This window comes from Ranitomeya imitator, chromosome 8, assembly GCF_032444005.1.
Source record: "Ranitomeya imitator isolate aRanImi1 chromosome 8, aRanImi1.pri, whole genome shotgun sequence".
Classification (NCBI taxonomy): Eukaryota; Metazoa; Chordata; class Amphibia; order Anura; family Dendrobatidae; genus Ranitomeya; species Ranitomeya imitator.
The window spans coordinates 16,968,027-16,991,724 of NC_091289.1; the positions used below are offsets into that span (position 1 = coordinate 16,968,027).

A 23,698-nucleotide genomic window follows, 5' to 3' on the forward strand; every position below is an offset into this window, starting at 1 on the left:
AGGTAGGGTGAGATTGGTAGGGTTATAGGGACAGGATTTTCTCTTTTGTGTTGTTAGGGAGGGTCAGGGTGATGTGCGGTAGATTAGGGTGAGAGCCTCTGGTCTCCAGTTCCTGGTGGTGGGCTGTAACCCTCACTTACAGATTTTTGTTTTGTAATTGGTAACCTGGGTATAGGGCTTGCAAGCATTGAACTTGGGCCTGTTCTTTGGTCATGGTTAAGGTGTGTAGTGGTTATTATTATTATGTTATTATTGATATGTTATTATAAGGTTGTATATATATGTTACATGTGTATTATGATGCGTGTAGGGGGATTTAGTTTAGGTGGGGTGGGGGGTTTCTTGGGGGGTGGGGGGATGGGTTTTGGAGAATGGACGTCCGGCGGGATGCCAAGAAGAGGAAAAAAAGGCCATAAACTTTTATGGACCTTGCTGTATAGGAAAGGCCACAAACTTTGGTGGGACCTGGTGTGATAGGCCACAAACTCTCGTGGGACCTGGTGTGATAGGCCACAAACTTTCGTGGGACCTTTGGGGGAATGGTGGTGGTATAGTTTAGGAGGAAAAAAAAAAAAAAAATATATAAAATTTAAAAATATATAAAAATATATGATTAAGTTCGGCCAGGTGGCCTACTTACTTTGTTTAGGGCAGTTGGCCGACTTGTTTATTTTTCTAGGGATGAATGCGTGGGTATGTGTGTATGAGGGGGAAAAAGGATATAGGTTGAGGTCTCTTCCCTTGCTGGGGGTATTAATGAAATGGAGGAACATTTTGTTTGTATAAATCTGCTGGACATTGGACTTTTTGGGGATTGTAAATAATTTGTTTTGAGTTTGTCTGTAAGCTTTGCCTGTAAGTTTTGTTTGGTACTTTTATAATAAAAAGAGATACAGGGTGTAACTCAGGATCAGTAATGTAATGTATGTACACCGTGACTGCACCAGCAGAATAGTGAGTGCAGCTCTGGGGTATAATACAGGATGTAACTCAGGATCAGTAATGTAATGTATGTACACAGTGACTGCACCAGCAGAATAGTGAGTGCAGCTCTGGGGTATAATACAGGATGTAACTCAGGATCAGTAATGTAATGTATGTACACCGTGACTGCACCAGCAGAATAGTGAGTGCAGCTCTGGGGTATAATACAGGATGTAACTCAGGATCAGTAATGTAATGTATGTACACAGTGACTGCACCAGCAGAATAGTGAGTGCAGCTCTGGAGTATAATACAGGATGTAACTCAGGATCAGTAATGTAATGTATGTACACAGTGACTGCACCAGCAGAATAGTGAGCGCAGCTCTGGGGTATAATACAGGATGTAACTCAGGATCAGTAATGTAATGTATGTACACAGTGACTGCACCAGCAGAATAGTGAGTGCAGCTCTGGAGTATAATACAGGATGTAACTCAGGATCAGTAATGTAATGTATGTACACCGTGACTGCACCAGCAGAATAGTGAGTGCAGCTCTGGGGTATAATACAGGATGTAACTCAGGATCAGTAATGTAATGTATGTACACAGTGACTGCACCAGCAGAATAGTGAGTGCAGCTCTGGAGTATAGTACAGGATGTAACTCAGGATCAGTAATGTAATGTATGTACACAGTGACTACACCAGCAGAATAGTGAGTGCAGCTCTGGGGTATAATACAGGATGTAACTCAGGATCAGTAATGTAATGTATGTACACAGTGACTGCACCAGCAGAATACTGAGTGCAGCTCTGGAGTATAATACAGGATGTAACTCAGGATCAGTAATGTAATGTATGTACACAGTGACTGCACCAGCAGAATAGTGAGTGCAGCTCTGGAGTATAATACAGGATGTAACATCCATTTAAAGGACAAAACTAAACAATCTACACCTCTTGTGATTAACCATCCACTTACACTTCTGCACCTTCAGCATCATAAATTTACATCATATACTTCCAACGAAACATATTGGAGACATACATATAATGTATAATATTAATGTATAATATTATATGTTGTGTGTGTAGGGTTTGAGCGATTTAATAAAATTCAGGACAGAAACCTTGAGAAGCGGGGAAAAGAAAAGAGGTAGCTGTAGGCATACTGTTACTATGGTGATTTTGCAGTGGTTGCCATAGTGATGCTGATGCTGGCATCTGGGATGCTCCGTCAGCACATGGTGTGGAGGAGGGTGGAGGGTAAGCAGCATCGGAGGGGTTAATGCCAAATTTACTCATCTTATATCTTCTATTCAGCACAGAATTAGTGATACCACGAAAATATAAGGACAAACATGGTGTATATTCTCTTTAGATACATACTATTATACATATCCATTACAAATAGGTTTGTGTCAGTATGAATCACACAAGCCAGCAGTTCTGCCACAGGTCAGGGCAATTAAATAAATGGCACAAAGCTACAGCACCGTGCACAGTCCAAGGACCGGAGATGCGGGTTCTACAGGAATATGAAGAGACACCTTTTTTTCCCAGATTAATACCACTCCATTCAAGTATCTGTACAAGTGACTATATTTTGATACATAGTAAATTACCGTATATACTCGAGTATAAGCCGACCCGAGTATAAGCCGACCCCCCCTAATTTTGCCACAAAAAAACTGGGAAAACTTAATGACTCGAGTATAAGCCTAGGGTGGGAAATGCAGCAGCTACCGGTTAATGTCAAAAGTAAAAATAGATACCAATAAAAGTAAAATTAATCGAGACATCAGTAGGTTAAGTGTTTTTGAATATCCATAGTGAATCTGGAGCCCCATATAATGCTCCATAAAGTTTATGATGGGCCCCATAAGATGCTCCATATTAAAATATGCCCCATATAATCCTGCATAAAGGTTAATAACGGCCCCATAAGATGCTCCATAGACACATTTGCCCAATATGATGCTGCACAAATGCTGATTATGGCCCCATAAGATGCTCCATAAAGATATTTGCCCCATATAATGCTGCACAAACGTTATGGCCCCATAAGATACTCCAAACAGACATTTGCCCCATACAATGCTGCACAAAAGTTAATTATGGCCCCATAAGATATTTGCCCCATATAGTGCTGCACAAATGTTGATCATGGCCCCATAAGATGCTCCATACAGACACTTGCCCCATATAGTACTGCACAAACGTTGATTATGGCCCCATAAGATGCTCCATACAGACACTTGCTCCATATAGTACTGCACAAATGCCGATTATGGCCCCATACAGACACTTGCCCCATATAATGCTGCACAAAAGTTGATTTTGGCCCCATACAGACACTTGCCCCATATAGCGCTGCACAAACGTTATGGCCCCATAGATGCTCCATACAGACACTTGCCCCATTTGCTGCAATTAAAAAAAAAAAAAAAAAAATCACACTCACCTCTCTGTCGCTCAGGCCCCGGCACTTTCAATATTCACCTGACTTCGTTCTGGGCCCTCCATCTTCAGAGTCTTCTGCACTGATGCTCAGGCAGAGGGCACGCACTAACCATGTCACCGCGCCTTCTGACCTGAGCGTCACTGCAGAAGATGCTGAAGACGGAGCGGCACCAGAACGGGGAGCAGGTGAATATCGCGCAGCGCTCCCCCATACTCACCTGCTCCTGGCACGGTGCAGTCCATGCTTCCCCGGCGCCCCAGCTTCTTCCTGTACTGAGCGGTCACTGTTACCGCTCATTACAGTAATAAATATGCAGGCTCCACCCCTATGGGAGGTGGAGCCGCATATTCATTACTGTAATGAGCGGTACCATGTGACCGCTCAGTACAGGAAGAAGCTGGGGCGCTGGGGAGCCAGGGACCGCGCCAGGAGCAGGTGAGTATAATTAGACAGCCCCCGCTCCCCAGCTGACCCCTGGGTATGACTCGAGTATAAGCCGAGAGAGGGACTGTCAGCCCAAAAAAATGGGCTGAAAATTTCGGCTTATACTCGAGTATATACGGTATGTTTTACCCAGGGTGGACAATCATCCATCTGCACTCAGTATTTCTCTATCGCTTCATTGGGGGACACAGGAAACCATGGCGTAGCGGAAGGCTCTGAGAAACAGATTTTACAGTAAGCAACCAAAAATCCTGTTTTTATAGGTGAAGGTCTGCTCCTGTGCCTGGTACTATATCTATAAGAATTTTATTTTAAAACATTCTAAGTTCTTTGCAAAAACAAATGCAAAGGGGGTGTATATTTAGATGACAAAATGATGCACCGACCGTCGGCTTACACTGTTGCAACGATCAGAGCTCGCTTCGTCCATAGAAAACATGCACACTGAGCCAAATTGAGCATGCATGTGTATTCAGAAAGATAGCGGCTGAATGAGCACAGAGTCAACAGATAGCAAAGTGTGTGTCCAGCTTTACAGAGATCCCAGACACGGCTCCAAAATGTAAAATTTCTCCCTACACATAAAAAACAAAGCACATTTCAGTAGCCAGAATGAGAGGTGAAGGTCCCGGCATCCCTGAGACCTCCCAAGGTCCATTATATACCAGTGAGTGAGGGGTTACAATAAAGCTCAGGACTGTCTTCTAGCAGAATGTTAATAAACCCTGGCGTTAATCTTAACATTTCTGAACACGCGTCTCTATTCTCTCGTCTTATTGATTAAAAATAACAATGGCAGCTCAACGGCAAACGTCCTTGTCACACTCACTACCGCGGCGGTGTCCGTGTTGATCTAGTCTCGTACAGATTGTCCTTAGCGTCGGACATTAAGGCAGTGATGCCGCTTGGCTATGTACGCCGGCAATTCATCTCAATGAGAAAACGGAGAAGACTGAGCCGGGAAAAGCTCATTAAGGCGAACGGGACAATGTGAACAATGGAGTGTCACCCACAACAACCAGAGACAGGAAAAAGTATTGTGTGTGTCAAGCAGTAGCAGGTCATTGACGAGCCCGTAATAAAGATGAATGCCCCAAGAAAAAAACATTGGAGCAAGCACGCGCACGCTCGGGGGGGCTTGGTGATCCGCTCTACTCAGATTTTTCAGATTACTGCCACCATATTGATTAGGTCAGCTCGAACAGGTGATCTGCATCAAGATCGGATATCTCGTTTATCGGTCACCCGACCACTGTAACCTGCAATCTGTAGCAGCAGCCAGATGACAGGAAGCCACATGAGTTACTTATGTGGCATTATTTATCTTTGTTACAGAATAATAGAATAGAATAATTCTGCAGCTTGTCTCAAGTCTTTATAATGTGAAAATTATGACAAATTAAACGTATCTTCCAAGTCAAGAGGCAAAACTTCTTCTCGTCCGACCTTAACTTGTTACCGCACAGGACAGGAGACCGTGTGCAGAGGAAAACTAATGAGGACCGTAAATAAAAATGGATTGCCCTAAAGCAAAAATGTGTGCCGGCCGTTCAAAGTGTGTGTGTTCATGAGGATAAAACTATTCCAGGCCATTATATAACTTGTACCCAGCGGTTTTCACCAATTTACCCTTCGGATGATCTAATTTTCTCTGAGGTAGTGACTGGAGAATAGCTACTATGATGTCTCCCCCCATACACAGCACACACAGACATAAGGGATTCCTGCTCTCTTGTCTTTCTGTAGCACAAAGACAAAAGCAACAGTGTTGAGATTATGCAGCAGCACTGAGCGGTGTATCTGTGATATCAGATTGTGGTGAAACAAACATTAACTAGAAAACTTCAGCATGGGAGACATAATATAGCAGTACTGAGCAGTGCAGCTGTGATTACAGCTCAGGGGTGTGATCCACACTAATTAGAAAAACAGCAGCGTGGGCAACATTATACAGTAGTATTGAGCAGTATCTGAAATCAGAGAGATGAAATAATCACTTACTGTAAGGCAGCATGGGAAACATTATACAGCAGTATCTGTGAAACCAAAGAGAAGTAAAATAATCACTTACGAGAAAGCAGAAGCATGGAGGACATAATACAACAGTACTGTCCCGTGTAGTGTAGCTGTGAATCCAGCTCAGGGTTAGGGTATGTGCACACGTAGGAAAAGGAGGTGCAGAATTTTCTGCACAAAATCCGCAGCTGCGGATTTGCCGCCGGTTTTATGCAGATTTTGTGCGTTTTTTAATGCGGATTTTCAGCGTTTTTTGCCACTGCGGAATTTTAACATGGAGGGGTGCAGAAACGCTGCAGATCCGCACAAAAGAAGTGACAAGCACTTCTTTGAAATCCGCAGCAATTCTGCACTGATTTTTCTGCAACATCTGCACAGCTTTTTTTTTTCCCCCCATAGAATATTATACTGTACATCACAGTGCGGATCTGCAGCGTTTCTGCGCGAAAAATCCGCAGCAAATCCGCGTCGTGTGCACATAGCCATAAGGTAAATACTAACTAGAAAGCAGCACGTGGGACATTTTACAGCAGCACTGAGCAGAGAATCTGTGAAACCGGAGCGAGGCAGAATGATCACTTACAGGAAAGGGATATTTTACAGTAGTACTGAGCAGGATAGCTGCAAATCCAGTTCTGGGACGGCATAACACATTCACTAGAAGCAGCACAATCTGTGCGTGTCTTTCTGCTCCTCTCTTTCACTGTGCTTCCGCAACTCTCTTCAGACATTAGGAAGCTGCAATATGATCCCTCGGTGAGAGCACTGTTCATTTTGCCTTGAGCAATACGTATTTGCGCCATTTTCAGAAAGAATGATGAGCACGGGGGGGGGGGGGGAAGTGGCTCATAGGTGTAGAAAGATGCAGAACTCTCAGATGAGATCCGTTGCGAAATGTGTTTATTCACTTGTGATATTGATTTATTGCAGTTTGTCGAAACAATAGCGACCATTTAATGACAGGAGATGAAACTCAAGGTAAGTATTTTATTATCAAAATTATTACATCTCTTCTGAAAGATCAAATGTTACATCATTGTGTAAAAACTCCACGTGAGTGATGATAGCGGTAGGCTCCTTTCTGTGACCTCGCCCCACGGACCTCTCTTTATAAATGTGCTGCCAAATGCAAAACCGCGTTAGGAGGCATTTGGCGGCTCCGCGAGGAGGCCCAGCAGAAGGTGGAGGCTTGCAATACAGACCCTGTGATGTTTATACACACATAATATACAGTATACAAGACCCAAAACAAGGGTGACGTGATTTCCATCCCTAACCAGTCTCACAGTTGTTACAACTCTGGAAATAAAACAGGCAGTTTATTTTTTTTTTTATTTAAAAAAATAAAATATTTTGAAAGAAAAGGAGAAAATTAAAATTACAAAAAAAAAATATATATATTTTTTTTGCTTAAATGTTGAGTAAAATTTTGCTATTAGAAGGGACACTATTGTTAATCCAATGGTCGGAAACTCTGTAACAGTCACCAAATGAAACCGAAATGATGAACATAATAAAAGGACAACTGCTGATCAGAGACCTGGAGAGAGAGAAAAAAAAAAAATGGAAGGGGATGCGAAGGGATCGGAGAAGGTAAAGACTCACAGTAATATCTTATGGAGTCACTGTAGCACCGAAGATTATAACGTCCGTATTTCTAGCTAGCATAAAATGCTTATAACTGGATATAAAATTAAATAAAAGCATCTGCTCAGTTACTCGCCCCGGGGAAGGATGGAGTAAAACTAATTACTTGGAGAGGGGGTGGAGGCGACTTTTACGGTACAACCCTAGCTGACTTCCCCCCCCACTATGAAGAATTAAAACATAAAAACACAGGAAAAATAAAAATAAAAAAATTTAACGCTCAGATGGCGGACACTTACATTACAGACCGTAAAGGGAAGAGGAGCAGCAAAATTACACATTACCGTATTTCCACAATTTTGCTTTTGTGGACCTTTCTTGTAGATCTGCAGGATTAAAAATATTTCAAGTACATGATTGGGTGGAGCAGTTAGAAGAGCTGAGGACTTGCAGCTTTTTAAAGGCCCACAAGGAACCCTTTAAGGATTCTTTTCCTGCTTTAAGGGAGACCTACCACTTGCCATGAATACGCAATTTCTACCTGGTGTAAAAGAAGCTGTTCTCCTGAATCTAGTGATGTTTTTCTTTTGTTCCTGCGCCTCTCCGTTCCTTCTTACCTCTATATCAATCGTTTTGGTTCCTTTACCAAGCTCCTCATAGGCGTCTTCTTGAGGACCACGCCCACTTGTCTAACAAGACTAGATTTGTATACAGGGAAGAGAGGGCAATATCTCCGGAACCGAGAGGCGCAGGAACAAAAGAAAAACATCGCCGGACTCAGTACAACAGCGGCATTTATACAAGATTTAAAAAAAAAAAAAGAAAAAAAGATAGATATTTATGGAAGTGACAGGTCGTCTAAAAGAGGTCCTGTGATAACAACCTCATCATGAAGTAGTGCAGCTCTGTGTAGGACCTAAACCCTTCACTGCTGCTCGGGACTGTCACTTTAGTTAATACGTGCGACAGAAAAAGTGACATGTTCAAGTGCAAAGCTCAACGAGCAACACCAAGATGGTGCAGACTGGTACCCAGAAGTGGTCATGGTGAAAATAATCTGGATGAAAATAAAACCAAAACAAACCCATACAGTAAACTTGACTGTTGGCTGCGCTGGGGTTTCCACGAGCCATGGTAAACAGCCCAGCGACTGACTTCCTACTGCTTATGATACATATGCGTCTAGGTGAGTTACGATATAGGGCAGATAAACCAGATCAACATTTGGATTTGGTTAGAGCGATACTTACATGGGAAATAAAATATCTACTTGGCCATAAATCGGCAAATTTAAGAGAACATGACCCAACACCCGATGCAAAATTTCACCGACCAACGTTAAAGGGGGAAAAAAAACAAATAAAAACTGAAGTAATAAAAAACAAAAAAAAAAGTTTTTTTCCCCGTAGTAGAAAAATATAGATATCATTATGGTGTCAATTTCTATACAGCATAGTACAATGCAGCATTTACCTGGAACATGAAAATCCTGTGTACAGTTGTTACAAGCACATATATACAGCTATCTGCCTGGGATCCATGCTCTGGCTACATACGTGTAGCGCTGTTTCTGGTCTGCTATATGTACAGCAGGTAGGGTATAACAGGCCCGGTAACTCAATTCTGCAGAATCAATGGTGTACACAAAAAAAAAAAAATGCATATATACATATGACACGGAACAACTTGGTGCTAGCACTGGAATGCCTACGATAAAACATGGAAGCCAGATGTTACTGAGCGGCGGGACACTGCCAGATTTCATGCGGATTCCTATATTCGAGCCTGAGTCGGTATATTTTTTTTTAATACAGCTCCCTACAGCAGTGTCTCCCCCTCTTTGCCTGTGGTTCCCCAGCTGTTGCAAAGCAAACTCCGAGCATGGTGGGTGTTGTAGTTTTGCAACAGGTGGTGAGAGACAAGTTGTGGGAAAAAAACTGCTGTGCAGGCAGGTAATATAATTATATCGCACTTCTCCCTCTGCTAAAAAAAAAAAAAAAAAAGTGAAAAATAAAAACTATCTGTAATCTGATGGCAGAAATCCAGATGTCATTCCAAGAAGGGAAGGAGAGATCTGTAGAGTATGGACACAGCAGCCCCTTCCTTGGTTAAACCCTTTCATCCCTCCAAAAAAATAAAAAAATAAAATAAATTATAATTTGTTATAACCTGCAATTTAAGGTACTTATTTAACCCCTGCTTCTCCCTGCCCTTATGATTCAGCCTTAAAATTTTCCCCATGATCTTTAAACATGACTGCATGAGTGACTACAGATGGTTTCTGGTGATACAGAGAGAGAAACCGAGTAATTGTATGATTATAGGTTTAAACATTATTTTTGTTTGTTTTTTTTCATCATTTTGTGGATTTCCCAAGACGTCTTCTTTCTTGCAATGTGAGAGTGAGGGAGCCGATGTGATCAGCGAATTTAGCCTCTGCCTGTTTCAGTCCTAGACCCGATGTCTAGGGTGCAGGAATGGCTTGGGGGGGGTTACATAGTGCTATCCTGATCTTTTCCCTCCGCAGCAGTCCTAGGATAGGCCAGTCTGAGTTTTTACTCCTGAGGCTTGCATCTGCTGCAGCCGGTACTGGTGAACGCCAGACCCACGCTGTGAATAATGCTGCGGACTGGACACAGCACTTATCCTAGGGCCTGACATGCTTATAGTTCTCGAGTCTGATCTCGACCCCTGGGGGGTGGAGGAATTTGCAGAAGCCCCAGTGCTGGCTTGTGAGTCTGAGGAAATAGAGTCTGTCCTGAGCAATTGGGCTGGACTTGCCTCGTGGCTGGGGCCTCGCTGGTGGAAGCTTTTCCTTGGCGGACACGTGCCGGCGTTGCTTCCATAAAGCTGCTGGCTGTTGTAATACCCAGAGCTCTGAGCGGTGGGAGAGTCTGTGGAAGTAACATGGGAAGGACTGGAGAAAGAAGAGGATATAACAGAGGTCTCTGTGTGGCCGTGTCCTGGCCTCTGCGGGGTCCTGTAGCCGAATCCAGCAGGCTGAGCTGTGGGTCCACGGAAAGGGGATGAATTCTGGGAGAGGACACTGACCGGCTCCGACTGAGGACTATCGCACTGCAAGAACTAAAAGACAAGAGAGAAAATAGATCAATAAAAAAAAATGCAAACAGTATATTCATCAGTTTTCTAAATGTTGATATATGTGAGGAATAATTACCTGATAATTGTATCTGGAAGGGCTGTACACTGTTGGTCCTTTAGAAACAGCCACATTCAGCATCTCCGCTTCTCCATCTTCTGCAAATTAAAAAAAAAAAAAAAAGATATATTCATTTATATATGAAAATCGGAATCGCTGTCATTTCGACAACTTATTTGCTGGATGTACTGGGAGCGGGGCTCGAGGCAAATGAGGGGCCGCATTCAAGAGGGGTTGGTATCTAATGAAACACATTATCTTTAGGCTTCATTCACAAATCAGTTTTGTTTTTAAACTTACATGAAAAACTGACCAAGTTTCATTCATTTCTGTTCGTTTTATCAGAGTTTGGTCCGAGTTTCATCAGCTTCTCATACGTAGAAAGAAAAAAAAAATAAGGTTTCTCCAACTCTCTCCTGTCAGTCTGTGAAAATCAGACCACACTCGAATGGCATTAGAGCGCTGTCTGATTTCTTTTTTCTTAGACCCATAGACTTGAATTGCTGATTTGACCGATCAAAATTGGACATGTGTCTGTAATTTTGCACAGGAAAAATTGTGGAAATGTGAATGACCCCATTCACTTTTGTAGGTACAAGCGTAATCCATGAAAACTACATATAACACTTGTACTCCTTTGGATGGATGTGGTTACAACTTTCCACACTAGTCCTGGACAAGCTGCAATATTTACCACAGCCACTACCGGGTGTATGAAGCAATGTAAAAACAGGATTTTTGGTTGCTTACCGTAAAATCTGTTTCTTGGAGCCTCCATTGGGGGACACAGGAACCATGGGGTGTATGCTGCTGCCACTAGGAGGCTGACACTATGCAAATAAAAAAGTTAGCTCCTCCTCTGCAGTGTACACCCCACCGACTGGCATTATACTCTTCAGTTAGTGAGAAAGCAGTAGGAGAAAAACAACAAGGTTGAAAAACCATAACCACAAACTTGAGAACTGTAAACGTGAAAACAGTCATAGAACATATAACAAAAACATTGGGAGGGAGCTGTGTCCCCCAATGGAGGCTCCAAGAAACAGATTTTACGGTAAGCAACCAAAAATCCTGTTTTCTTTATCGCCTCTCATTGGGGGACACAGGAACCATGGGACGTCCCAAAGCAGTCCCAAGGGCGGGAAAAAACAGACTTCCATCAGGTCAGAGGACTCACCACTGCCGGCTGCAAGATCCTTCTGCCTAGGCTGGCGTCCGCCGAAGCGTAGGTATGGACCTTGTAAAACTTGGCGAACGTGTGGATGGAAGACCAGGTTGCCGCTTTACATAGCTGTAGGGCGGAAGCCCTGTGGTGCACCGCCCAGGAGGCGCCGACTGCCCGGGCGGAGCGAGCCTTGATCCCAGAGGGAGGCACTCTGTTCTTGACCAGGTAAGCCTCCAGAATAGCCGTTCTGATCCAGCGAGCGATAGTCGCCTTAGAAGCCGGCTGGTCTCTGCGCGAGCCATCAGGAATGGCGAAAAGAGAATCCGTCTTCCGGAAAGTGGACGTTCTATCCAGATAGATCTTCACTGCCCTGACAAGGTCCAGCTTGTTCAACGATCGCTCCAGAAGATGAGTCGGAGCTGGACAAAAGGAAGGTAGAACGATGTCCTCGTTGAGGTGGAATGTGGAAACCACCTTAGGAAGAAAAGAAGGCGGAGGCCTGAGGACCACCTTGTCCTGGTGGATAACCAAGAAAGGAGGACGGCAAGAGAGAGCCGCCAACACGGAGACGCGGCGGATAGAAGTGATGGCCACAAGAAAGGCCACCTTCAAGACAGAACTGATAGGGAAACCTCCCTGAGAAGTTCAAAGGGGGGAACCCTCAGAACGTCCAGTACCAGGTTTAAATCCCATGAATCCACAGGGGCCCTGTACGGAGGGACCGCGTGGGCTACTCCTTGAAGGAAGGTCTTAACCTGTGGTCTGGAAGCTAAAGTCTTTTGAAAAAGGATGGAAAGCACAGAAACCTGGCCCTTCAGGGAACTAAGAGCATGGTCTGAATCCAGTCCTGCCTGAAGGAAAACCAAGATGGAAGGCAGGGAAAAGGACATAGGTGAAACGCGGTTGGACTCGCACCAACGGAAGTAAGCCTTCCAGGCACAATAGTAGATCCTGGAAGACGAAGGCTTCCGAGCCTGAATCATGGTGAAAATCACCCGGGCCGAAAGGCCGGACGCTCTTAGAACTGCGGTCTCAACAGCCACGCCGATAAACTGAGCGACTGAGAATTCGGGTGGGAGATCGGACCCTGAGACAGCAGATCGGGCCAGACTGGAAGGCGCCAGGGAGCGTCCGCGAGAAGATTGATGAGCTCCGCGAACCAAGCTGTCCAAGGCCAATCCGGGGCGATTAGAATGACCCTTCTGCTTTGATCTTTTTCAGCAGTTTGGGAAGCAAGGGAAGGGGTGGGAACAGGTAGGGCAGCCCGAACTGTGACCAAGGAATGGCCAGAGCGTCGACGTCCACTGCGAGAGGATCGCGAGACCTGGAGACGAACCGCGGAATCTTCCTGTTCGTTCGAGACGCCGTGAGGTCCACGTCCGGAGTCCCCCATCGAAGACAAATCTGATGGAAGACCTCCGGACGTAAGGACCATTCCCCTGCCGCGAGACCCTCGCGGCTGAGGAAGTCGGCGGCCCAATTGTCCATGCCGGGGATCTGCACCGCGGATATCACCGGAACCGTTGCCTCTGCCCAAAGGAGAATCCTGGATACCTCGGCCAAGGCGCTCCGAGTTCCCCCCTGATGGTTGACATATGCCACCGCCGTGGCATTGTCCATCTGGATTCGGATAGGAAGGCCCCTGCGAATCCTTTCCCAGTGACGAAGGGACAGAAAAAAAATGGCCCGGATCTCGAGGACATTGATCGGTAAGGTTGACTCTTGCGCTGACCAGCGGCCCTGTACAGTCAGGTGGCGAAACACTGCACCCCAGCCGAGCAGGCTGGCATCCGTCGTCACCACTTGCCAGTGAACTGGAAGGAAGGACCTGCCCTGGGACATGAGAGACCGTTTGACTCGGGGGGGGGGGGGGGGGGGGGGGCCATCAGTGCCGCCATGATCTTCGTGAAGACTCTTGGGGCGGTATGCAAGACCGAACGGCAGGGCGACGAACTGAAAGTGTTCCTGGAGCACCGTAAAGCGCAGGAATCGGTGATGTCCTGGAAATATCGGAACATGGAGGTAGACATCCTGAACATCTATGGAACACAGAAATTCGTGAGCCTCCATGGAAGCGATTACCGAACGAAGGGATTCCATCCTGAAGTGCTTTAGACGGACTCTCCTGTTCAGTAATTTGAGATCCAGAATGGGACGCACTCTGCCGTCTTTTTTCGGTACTACAAAAAGGTTTGAGTAGAAATCTGTGAACCGTTCTTTTTCTTGGACGGGAACGATTACCCCGGCTTTGAGGAGAGACGCGATGGCTGCGAAGAAACCCGGAACTAGAGCGGAATCTCTTGGAGGTCGGGATTCGAAGAAACGATCCCGGGGTCGAGAAAGGAACTCTATCTTGTATCCCGAGGATACAACTTCCCTGACCCAAGCGTCCTCTCCTGAGGAGATCCAGACGTCCCTGAAGAAGAGACGGCCGCCCAGCCTGGGAAGTGGCCTGGCTACTAGTCGAGTCATGCCGAGGAGGTCCTTCCAGTCCTGGACCTGGAGGATCTACCCTGGGAGTAGCGAGGAAGGAGTGGGCCTCAAGGATACCGTCTTCTCCTCTTGACGGCCTGTGGCCTCTGTTGCTGCTGGGAGAAGGAATTTGATGCCGCGAAGCGCCAAAAGGACCGAAAAGACCAAAATTGACGTCTAGGAGGAGGGCGTCGAGGCTAGGCCTGGGGAAGAAGGGAACTCGTACCCCCTGTAGCGTCCTTAATGAGTTGGTCTAGCTTAGAACCAAAGAGACGAGACCCCTGAAAAGGAAGGCTGGTAAGGGACTTTTTAGAAGACAAATCCGCCTGCCAGGCCTTAAGCCAAACGGTTCGGCGGATGGCAACCGCGTTGCTGGACGCCTGAGCCGCACAAGACGCGGCGTCCAGGGAGGCGGAGACCAGATATTCACCCGCGTGAGAAATCTGGTAGGCAAGTTCCGCCAGCTGTCCGGATTGAACCCCGTCCAGGATGCCCTGACGGAGCTGTTTGGCCCATTTGGAAATGGATTTTGAAACCCAAGTGAAAGCGAAGGCCGGGCAAAGACTAGCTGAGGCCGCCTCAAAGGCTGACTTCGCGAAAGATTCTATGACCCTATCGTTAGAATCTTTCAGCGATGCTCCGCTGGACAGTGGGAGAACCGTGTTGGTGGACAGTCTGGAAACTGGAGGGTCCACTGAAGGAGAAGCAGTCCAATTAGCGGTGAGCTCCGAAGAGAAGGGATATAACACGCCAAGTCGCTTTCCTCTCTGAAAGCGTCTGGTCGGGTTCTCTCTTTCTCTAGCCATAATCTCCTCGAATTCTGGGTGAGGAGCGAAAAACTTGGAAGGTGGTTTAGCCCGTCTAAACGAAACCGCCTGATCTGCGGGTTCCGTAGAGGACTCTTTGATGCCACAGGTTTGATTTATCGCTCCAATAAGATTCAGAACCATATCCCTCATGGTAGCGATTTGGTTCGAATCCAGCTCCGAAACATCCTCCGAGGGGACATCAGAGAACGCCTCGCCTGACTCAGGGGAGGAGGATCGGGAGGACGCCGACCGCAGAGGAGGACCGAGTGGCGAGATGGAACAAGAAGAGGACTCAGACCGGCGTTCCTGTCTGGACCTTTTGCGGCTAGCCGTGGATGGCTCGGACGGAATTTCCTGCGTCCCGCTGGCTACTGCGGGGGTCTGCAGGGGTAACCGATCCAGCACGGACACCAGGGTTTGAGACACCCGTGTTAAATCGGCCACCGATTGGGACAGAGAGGAGGCCCAGCCTAGGATGGGGGGGATCACTCTCGGGTGGATCGCCCGGGGGATCCTGGGCAGTGGGAACAAACGGGTTGCTGCAGGACTGACATATGCAAAGTACTTGACTAACACAGATGAGGAAGAAGCAGGAGGACGAGAGCGGCCCCCTTTAAGAGGTAGACATTTTGAGAAGGTCCCTGAAGAAAATGCCGGCGGGTTAGGGGACAGTGGGGCAGAGGGGATGTCAGTCTGCAGTGCAGCTACTCACGGACCCTGGTCCTGGAAGATGTTCCGCTTGCGGTGGGTCTCCGATGAAAGAAGGTGGAACTCCTGCCCTGAGGTGCTGTAGTCCTAGTGCGGTGGCGATGTGAGGGTCGCGCTGCGTGAGCACCTGCTCCTGAGGAGCGGTGAGGGCCCACAGACGTTGTCCCTGGAAGAAGGGGGCGGAGTCAGCAATAGAAGCGCCGGTGGGCAAGGCACGGAATGTCGGGCGGGAAAAAGCCCGCCCGCAGAAGCGGTAGTAGAGGAGCGCGGGACCGGAAGTAGGCCCCGGCCTAAGCCGGGACCTAAAGTAGAGGCCGGCGCCGCCGGAGAAGGGAACCGCGGCGCCGGAGCAGTGCACCGCAGGCAGTGAGTAGAGCCGCCCGGGAAAGCGGAAGTGGCGGGGTTGCGGCGCCAGAAGTAGGCCCCGGCAGAAGCCGGGACCTAAATTAGAGGCTGGCGCCGCCGGAGAATCGTGGCGCCGGAGCGCCGCCGGAGAATCGCGGAGCCGGAGCGCCGCAGAAAGTAAGTGGCACGGCATCCTGCCAAGGATGCCGTGCAGACACAGGACACATTGTGGCCGCCGAGAAGTGAGACCGCAGGGGGGAGCGGCGCGGCAGCCTGCTAGGCTGAGACTCTAAAAGGGAGACATTGTGGCTGTGCGGCCGCCAATGAAGGAGAGCTTAGGAGGAAAATGAGTTACAGCCCTTGTGGCTGTCCCTGGGATCCCTCTAAAATAAACGCCATGAGGGAGGACCGGGGGACATCTGGAGAAAAGATCCCGGGGGAATGGAGGGGAAATACTCACCTAAACATCCCACGCCGTTACTAACCTGAGGGGAATGAGACGTCCACGGAGCTGTGATGGACGTCCTCGTCTCCTCCGACCGACAGGCTCTGGTAGGCGAGTGGGTGGGGGACGGGGCCAGGACCGGACTTCTGAGCACGCTTGTGTGCTAGGATCTTGGTCCTGGAGAGGGATCTATGAGGATACGGGGTGGCAGTACACGCCGTACTCATAGTCCGCTTTGTGGGACTACAGGTGTGACTGCTCACCCTGTATCCCTTCCGAAAAAAACCTGAAAGAAAACGACGCACATTGAGGTAGATAAGGGTCTAATAAAAGACCCGTGTCCACCTCCTACTGACACTAAGCTAAACTGAAGAGTATAATGCCAGTCGGTGGGGTGTACACTGCAGAGGAGGAGCTAACTTTTTTATTTGCATAGTGTCAGCAGCATACACCCCATGGTTCCTGTGTCCCCCAATGAGAGGCGATAAAGAAAAATGAAGAGGTTGCAGCGCGCAAAGCCCCTATAAAAAGCTGACTGGTTAAGGGTCCGGCACTACTCACCAATCTGATATTGAACAATTTTGCAGAACTGGACAAGCCCCTTAAAAGGGAACCTGTCACCTTGAAAAACGCCATTTATCTGCAGATATAAGCATTACAATGCTTCTGGCTACTGGGAGAAAATGAACACGCACAGAGTAGCTACATTCACAGCTCAATATACTGCGAGCACGCCTCAGCACTGACAGCTAGATCTGCACAGATGCGCTGCGGAGTGAACTGTCAATCACAGGCGTGTGCCAGCTAACACTCACAGAATAGTGTGCGGTGCCTATACCAGATCCATGACCGAAAGCTAACGGCTCCTAGGAGGTATAAAGTTAATTGTCTGCACTTTATAAGGAGGTCAGGCAGCATTGTAATGCCATTTACATACAGATTAACCCTATATCTGCAGGTAAATAGCATTTACCGAGGTGACAGGTTCCTTTTAAAAGCAAACAGGTCAATTCAGGCAAAGTTGAGAAATAAAAAGCAGCCGACTGAAAATCTAAATGTACCTGAGTCTCTGTCCAGACTGCTCTCTCTGGAAGGCGACATCTCTCCTCTTTGGGACACCTTGACTCCACTTCTCAGCACCCGCTCCAGGAACCCCTGCCCTTCCCGTAGTCGTTCTACCGACGTCGGGACCATCCTGTAGATAAATGCACAGGTACGTAAGCCACAATACCAGTCCCTGGGTCACCGCATCGCCATTTTCACTTGCCAAAACCTGTACAAGCAATGAGCGTAGAAATATGGTCTTCCTTCTCTTAGGCTAAGTTCACATTGCGTTAGTGCAATCCGTTTAGCGGATACGCTAATGGATTGCGCTAACACAATGTCCAAAAAGGGATTGCGTTTGGCAATCCCGCTAGCGCAGATGCAGCCCGATCTGCGCTAGTGAAGAACGGACCTGAACGCTGCAAGCAGCGTTCGAGGTCCATCCGAAAATAACAGCACATCGCTGACGCATGCCAAAAATGGCATACGTAGCGATGCGTTAGCGATCCGTTAGCACATTGCAGTCAATGGGTGCGCTAACGGATCGGTTACATAGCGTTAATTGCGGCAAATGCGCCATGTAACGGCGTCCGTTAGCGGACAACCAGTAACGCAATATGAACCCAGCCTTAGATACATTCTCAGGTTACAACTATGAATCTATAACCTCTATTGACGAATGACTGAAAAGTGATTAGAGAGCCTACCATACACATCTGATGGTCGGCTGGTACCACGTACATGTATCTGTGGCCTCTGTAGAGTTTTTCTTTGCACTAGTTTTTATATTGTCCCCAAGTGGTCAACACAAACCTTCTAAATGTGACTCGTATGGGGGACTCCTTACCATCGGCTGCTGCTCTCCGTTGGCTTGCAGTGGGAAGAAGAGCTAACTGTTCTTTCTGTGGGGCTGATGTCCTCAACCTGAGGCATGGAGGGGTGAACGGGGGAAGAGAAGCCACTTGGTGGGGAAGATGGAGCTTGAAGCTGTAAAGCACTCGGCAGGTCTGTGTCAGATATAGAGCCATTGCTGCTCTGACGCGTAGGAGTCCCGACACAGCGTATGACGTCCCCACTCGGAGAAGACGTCACTTCCTTGGCTTCCTGTTTTCGCTTTCGATATTCTAATAAAGACACCTATCAGGACAGAAGAGGATACAGTCATAGTCAGTAGAGGAAAATCCAGTTGCACACAGGAAAAAAAATAAAAATCATGGTTATTTACTGAATTATTGCACATTCTGATAGAATAAAAGAAAATACTAATCCTATGAAGGATGATGGAAAAAAAACTGCATTGTGCAGGAGGAAATACAGCCCCAAAACATCGCAACCGGGCACATAAAGAAAAAACTGTACTGGGATGGCATCACTGGTAGACATCAGACTTTCAGGTGGGGGCAACAATGTTATGTTTTAATATCCTGAATTAGGAGATGTGAACGTCAAATAATCCCAACTTCCAGGATTACACGGCCGCTCATGTGGCCGGATAATAGTGCACATAAATGTGTCAGAATTTAGGGATTTTGAGCAGTGACGACCTTGCATCCTTTCTCTTTTGGGTTTACTTTGAAGTGTATTAATTAGGGCGGGGGTTACAAAGCAACTTATGGAACCACAGTCGATCAATCCTGGCCAATGTGTATGTGGGCCTCCTGACTCCCCAGATCCTATTTCTGCAGGCAGATAAGCCGCTGCTAGAGGATTCTGCGCTTACTCCACTCTCCCCATAGAGAATTCAGGGATGGTCGGCTGAGCATGTGAGGAAGTTGAGAGAGATGACTTTCCACAAAACCTTCATTCGGCAGTTACATGTAACGTGTATGCTCAGCTGTTGGCCGCAACGCGTCACTCATTCACCATCGCACCATGCCGCCGGGTTATTCTGCACCTTGCTTGTCGTGGTCACACCACCACGCAATGACACAAGCCGCGTTATAATGCGGCACAATGAGATTTTTGCCGAGAATGGTAATTACTATAATTGCATTTGACTTGACCAAAATATTCTCATTATCAACAGAAAAACCAGTCCCTGGAAAGCCGAGGGAGCGCTCTCCTCAGCGCCCAGGCAAATTTTACATCAGTAACATATGAGCTAATTCTTTTGACTTTAAGGTGGTCATGGGGTTTGTTCACATATTGCACCTGCCTCGCTGCCAACTACTCGCAAAGATGGGTCCGAAAACAGATCGGATGTGCAGAATTAACCCCTTCATGACCCAGCCTATTTTGACCTTAATGACCTTGCCGTTTTTTGCAATTCTGCCCAGTGTCCATTTATGAGGTAATAACTCAGGAACGCTGCAACGGATCCTAGCGGTTCTGAGATTGTTTTTTCGTGACATATTGGGCTTCATGTTAGTGGTAAAGGTTAGGTCGATAATTTTTGCGTTTATTTGTGGAAATTTGGCTAAAATATTTGAAAATTTCGCAATTTTCACATTTTGAATTTTTATTCTATTAAACCAGAGAGTTATGTGACACAAAATAGTTAATAAATAACATTTCCCACACGTCTACTTTACATCAGCACAATTTTGGAAACAACATTTTTCTTTGCTAGGAAGTTAAAGGGTTAAAATTTGACCAGCGATTTCTCATTTTTACAGCAAAATTTACAAAACCATTTTTTTTAGGGACCACCTCACATTTGAAGTCAAGTTTGAGGGGTCTATATGGCTGAAAATACCCAAAAGTGACACCATTCTAAAAACTGCACCCCTCAAGGTACTCAAAACCACATTCAAGAAGTTTATTAACCCTTCAGGTGCTTCACAGCAGCAGAAGCAACATGGAAGGAAACAAAATGAACATTTAACTTTTTAGTCACAAAAATGATCTTTTAGCAACAATTTTTTTTTATTTTCCCAAGGGTAAAAGGAGAAACTGGACCCCAAAAGGTATTGTACAATTTGTCATGAGTACGCCGATACCTCATATGTGGGGGTAAACCACTGTTTGGGCGCACGACAGGGCTCGGAAGGGAAGGAGCGCCATTTGACTTTTTCAATGAAAAATTGGCTCCAATCTTTAGCGGACACCATGTCGCGTTTGCAGAGCCCCTGTGTGCCTAAACATTGGAGCTCCCCCACAAGTGACCCCATTTTGGAAACTAGACCCCCCAAGGAACTTATCTAGATGCATAGTGAGCACTTTAAGCCCCCAGGAGCTTCACAAAGTGATCCGTAAAAATGAAAAAGTACTTTTTTTTTTTTTCACAAAAAATTTCTTTTAGCCTCAATTTATTCATTTCCACATGGGCAACAGGATAAAATGGATCCTAAAATTTATTAGGCAATTTCTTCTGAGTACACCGATACCTCATATGTGCGGGTAAACCACTGTTTGGGTGCACGGCAGGGCTCGGAAGAGAAGTAGTGTCGTTTTGGAATGCAGACTTTGATAGAATGGTCTGCGGGCATCATGTTACGTTTGCAGAGCCCCTGATGTGCCTAAACAGTAGAAACCCCCCACAAGTGACCCCATTTTGGAAACTAGACCCCCCAAGGAACTTATCTAGATGTGTAGTGAGCACTTTTTACCCCAAGTGCTTCACAGAAGTTTATAACGCAGAACTGGGAAAATAAAAAATCTTTTTCTTATCCTCAAAATTGATTTTTTAGTCCGCAATTGTTTATTTTCTCAGGGGTAACAGGAGAAATTGGACCCCAAAAGTTGTTGTCCAGTTTGTCCTGAGTATGCTGGTATCCCATATGTGGGGATAAACCACTATTTGGGCGCACGTCGGGGCTCAGAAGGGAAGTAGTGACGTTTTGAAATGCAGACTTTGTTGGAATGGTCTGGGGGCGTCACATTGCGCTTGCAGAGCCCCTGATGTGCCTAAACAGTAGAAACCCCCACAAGTGACCCCATTTTGGAAAATAGACCCCCCAAGGAACTTATCTAGATGTGTGGTAAGCACTTTGAACTCCCAAGTGCTTCACAGAATTTTATAACGTAGAGCCGTGAAAATAAAAAATCACTTTTTCCCCTTACAAAAATAAATTTTTAGCCCCCAATTTTTTATTTTCCCAAGGGTAACAGGAGAAATTAGACCCCCAAAGTTGTGCAATTTTTCCTGAGTACGCTTATGCCCCATATGTTTGGGTAAACCACTGTGTGGGCACACGTCGGGGCTCGGAAGGGAGGGAGCACCATTTGACTTTTTGAATGCAAGATTGGCTGGAATCAATGGTGGCGCCATGTCGCGTTTGGGACCCCCTGATGTGCCTAAACAGTGGAAACCCCTCAATTCTAACTCCAACACTAACCCCAACACACCCCCAACCCTAACCTTAACCACAAGCCTAACCCTAACCCCAACACATCCCTAACCCTAATTCCAACCCCAACTCTAATTTCAACCCTAACTAATTCCAACCCTAACCCTCAGGCTATGTGCCCACCTTGCGGATTTGTGTGCGTCTTTTTCCGCACCGTTTTTTAAAAATCCGCAGGTAAAACACTGCATTTTACCTGTGGATTTCCTGCGATTTTACACCTGCGGATTCCTATTGAGGAGGTGTAAAACGCTGTGGAATCCGCAAAAGAATTGACATGCTGTGGAAAATACAACTCAGCGTTTCCGCACGGTATTTTCTGCACCATGGGCACAGCGGATTTGGTTTTCCATAGGTTTACATGGTACTGTACAATGCATGGAAAACTGCTGCGAATCCGCACTGTGTGCACATACCCTAGTTCTAACCCTAACCCTAGTTCTAACCCTAACCCTAGTTCTAACCCTAGTGGAAAAATAAAAATAAATATATTTTCTTTATTTTATTATTTTCCCTACCTGTGGGGGTGATAACGGGGGGGGGGGGGGGGGGTATTTACTATTTTTGTTATTATGATCACTGTGATAGGTTGTATCACAGTGATCAAAATGTACCGGCATTGAATGAATGAAATTGCCGGCCGGTAGATGGCGGCACCCATCGCTGAAGACCGCCGGCACCAGGAGGGACGCCAGGACTCGGGAAGCACGGAAGGGGTGAGATCGGACAGTGGGGGGACGGAGGACAGGACGGGGGGGGGACGGAAGACAGGACGGGGGGGGGTGGGGGAACGGAAGACAGGACCGGGGGGGGGGGTGTTACGGAAGACAGGACGGGGGGGGACGGAAGACAGGACGGGGGGGGGGGGGGGGAACGGAAGACAGGACGGGGGGGGACGGAAGACAGGACGGGGGGGGTGGGGGAACGGAAGACAGGACCGGGGGGGGGGGGGGGGTGTTACGGAAGACAGGACGGGGGGGGACGGAAGACAGGACGGGGGGGGGGGGGGGCGGAAGACAGGACGGGGGGGGACGGAAGACAGGACGGGGGGGGACGGAAGACAGGACGGGGGGGGGGACGGAAGACAGGACGTGGGGGGGGGGGGACGGAAGACAGGACGGGGACGGGGACGGAAGACAGGACGGGGACGGAAGACAGGACGGGGGGGGGGACGGAAGACAGGACGGGGGGGGGACGGAAGACAGGACGGGGGGGGGGGACGGAAGACAGGACGGGGGGGGGACGGAAGACAGGACGGGGGGGGGACGGAAGACAGGACGGGGGGGGGACGGAAGACAGGACGGGAGGGGGACGGAAGACAGGACGGGGGGGCGGAAGACAGGACGGGGGGGCGGAAGACAGGACGGGGGGACGGAAGACAGGACGGGGGGACTGAAGACAGGACGGGGGGGGGGACGGAAGACAGGACGGGGGGGGGGGACGGAAGACAGGACGGGGGGGGGACGGAAGACAGGACGGGGGGGGGACGGAAGACAGGACGGGGGGACGGAAGACAGGACGGGGGGGGGACGGAAGACAGGACGGGGGGGGGACGGAAGACAGGACGGGGGGACGGAAGACAGGACGGGGGGACGGAAGACAGGACGGGGGGACGGAAGACAGGACGGGGGGACGGAAGACAGGACGGGGGGACGGAAGACAGGACGGGGGGACGGAAGACAGGACGGGGGGACGGAAGACAGGACGGGGGGACGGAAGACAGGACGGGGGGGACGGAAGACAGGACGGGGGGACGGAAGACAGGACGGGGGGACGGAAGACAGGACGGGGGGACGGAAGACAGGACGGGGGGGACGGAAGACAGG

The 23,698-nt window shown here is 47.8% G+C and overlaps 1 protein-coding gene across 7 annotated transcripts in view; it reads right to left on the minus strand.

The window, feature by feature from the left end:
• Window positions 1-6,824: 6,824 nt before the first annotated feature.
• The window catches only part of SETD5 (SET domain containing 5), a 112,448-nt gene continuing 95,574 nt past the window's right edge, over window positions 6,825-23,698 (minus strand). For all 7 annotated transcript variants that reach the window (XM_069736451.1, XM_069736450.1, XM_069736445.1 and 4 more), the window contains 4 exons: window positions 18,434-18,723; window positions 17,604-17,737; window positions 10,617-10,696; window positions 6,825-10,522 (listed from right to left, as the gene is read on the minus strand). In XM_069736451.1, the coding sequence (XP_069592552.1) occupies window positions 9,971-10,522; window positions 10,617-10,696; window positions 17,604-17,737; window positions 18,434-18,723 (1,056 nt within the window). In that variant the 3' untranslated portion in view covers window positions 6,825-9,970. The remainder of the gene's footprint in view (window positions 10,523-10,616; window positions 10,697-17,603; window positions 17,738-18,433; window positions 18,724-23,698) is intronic.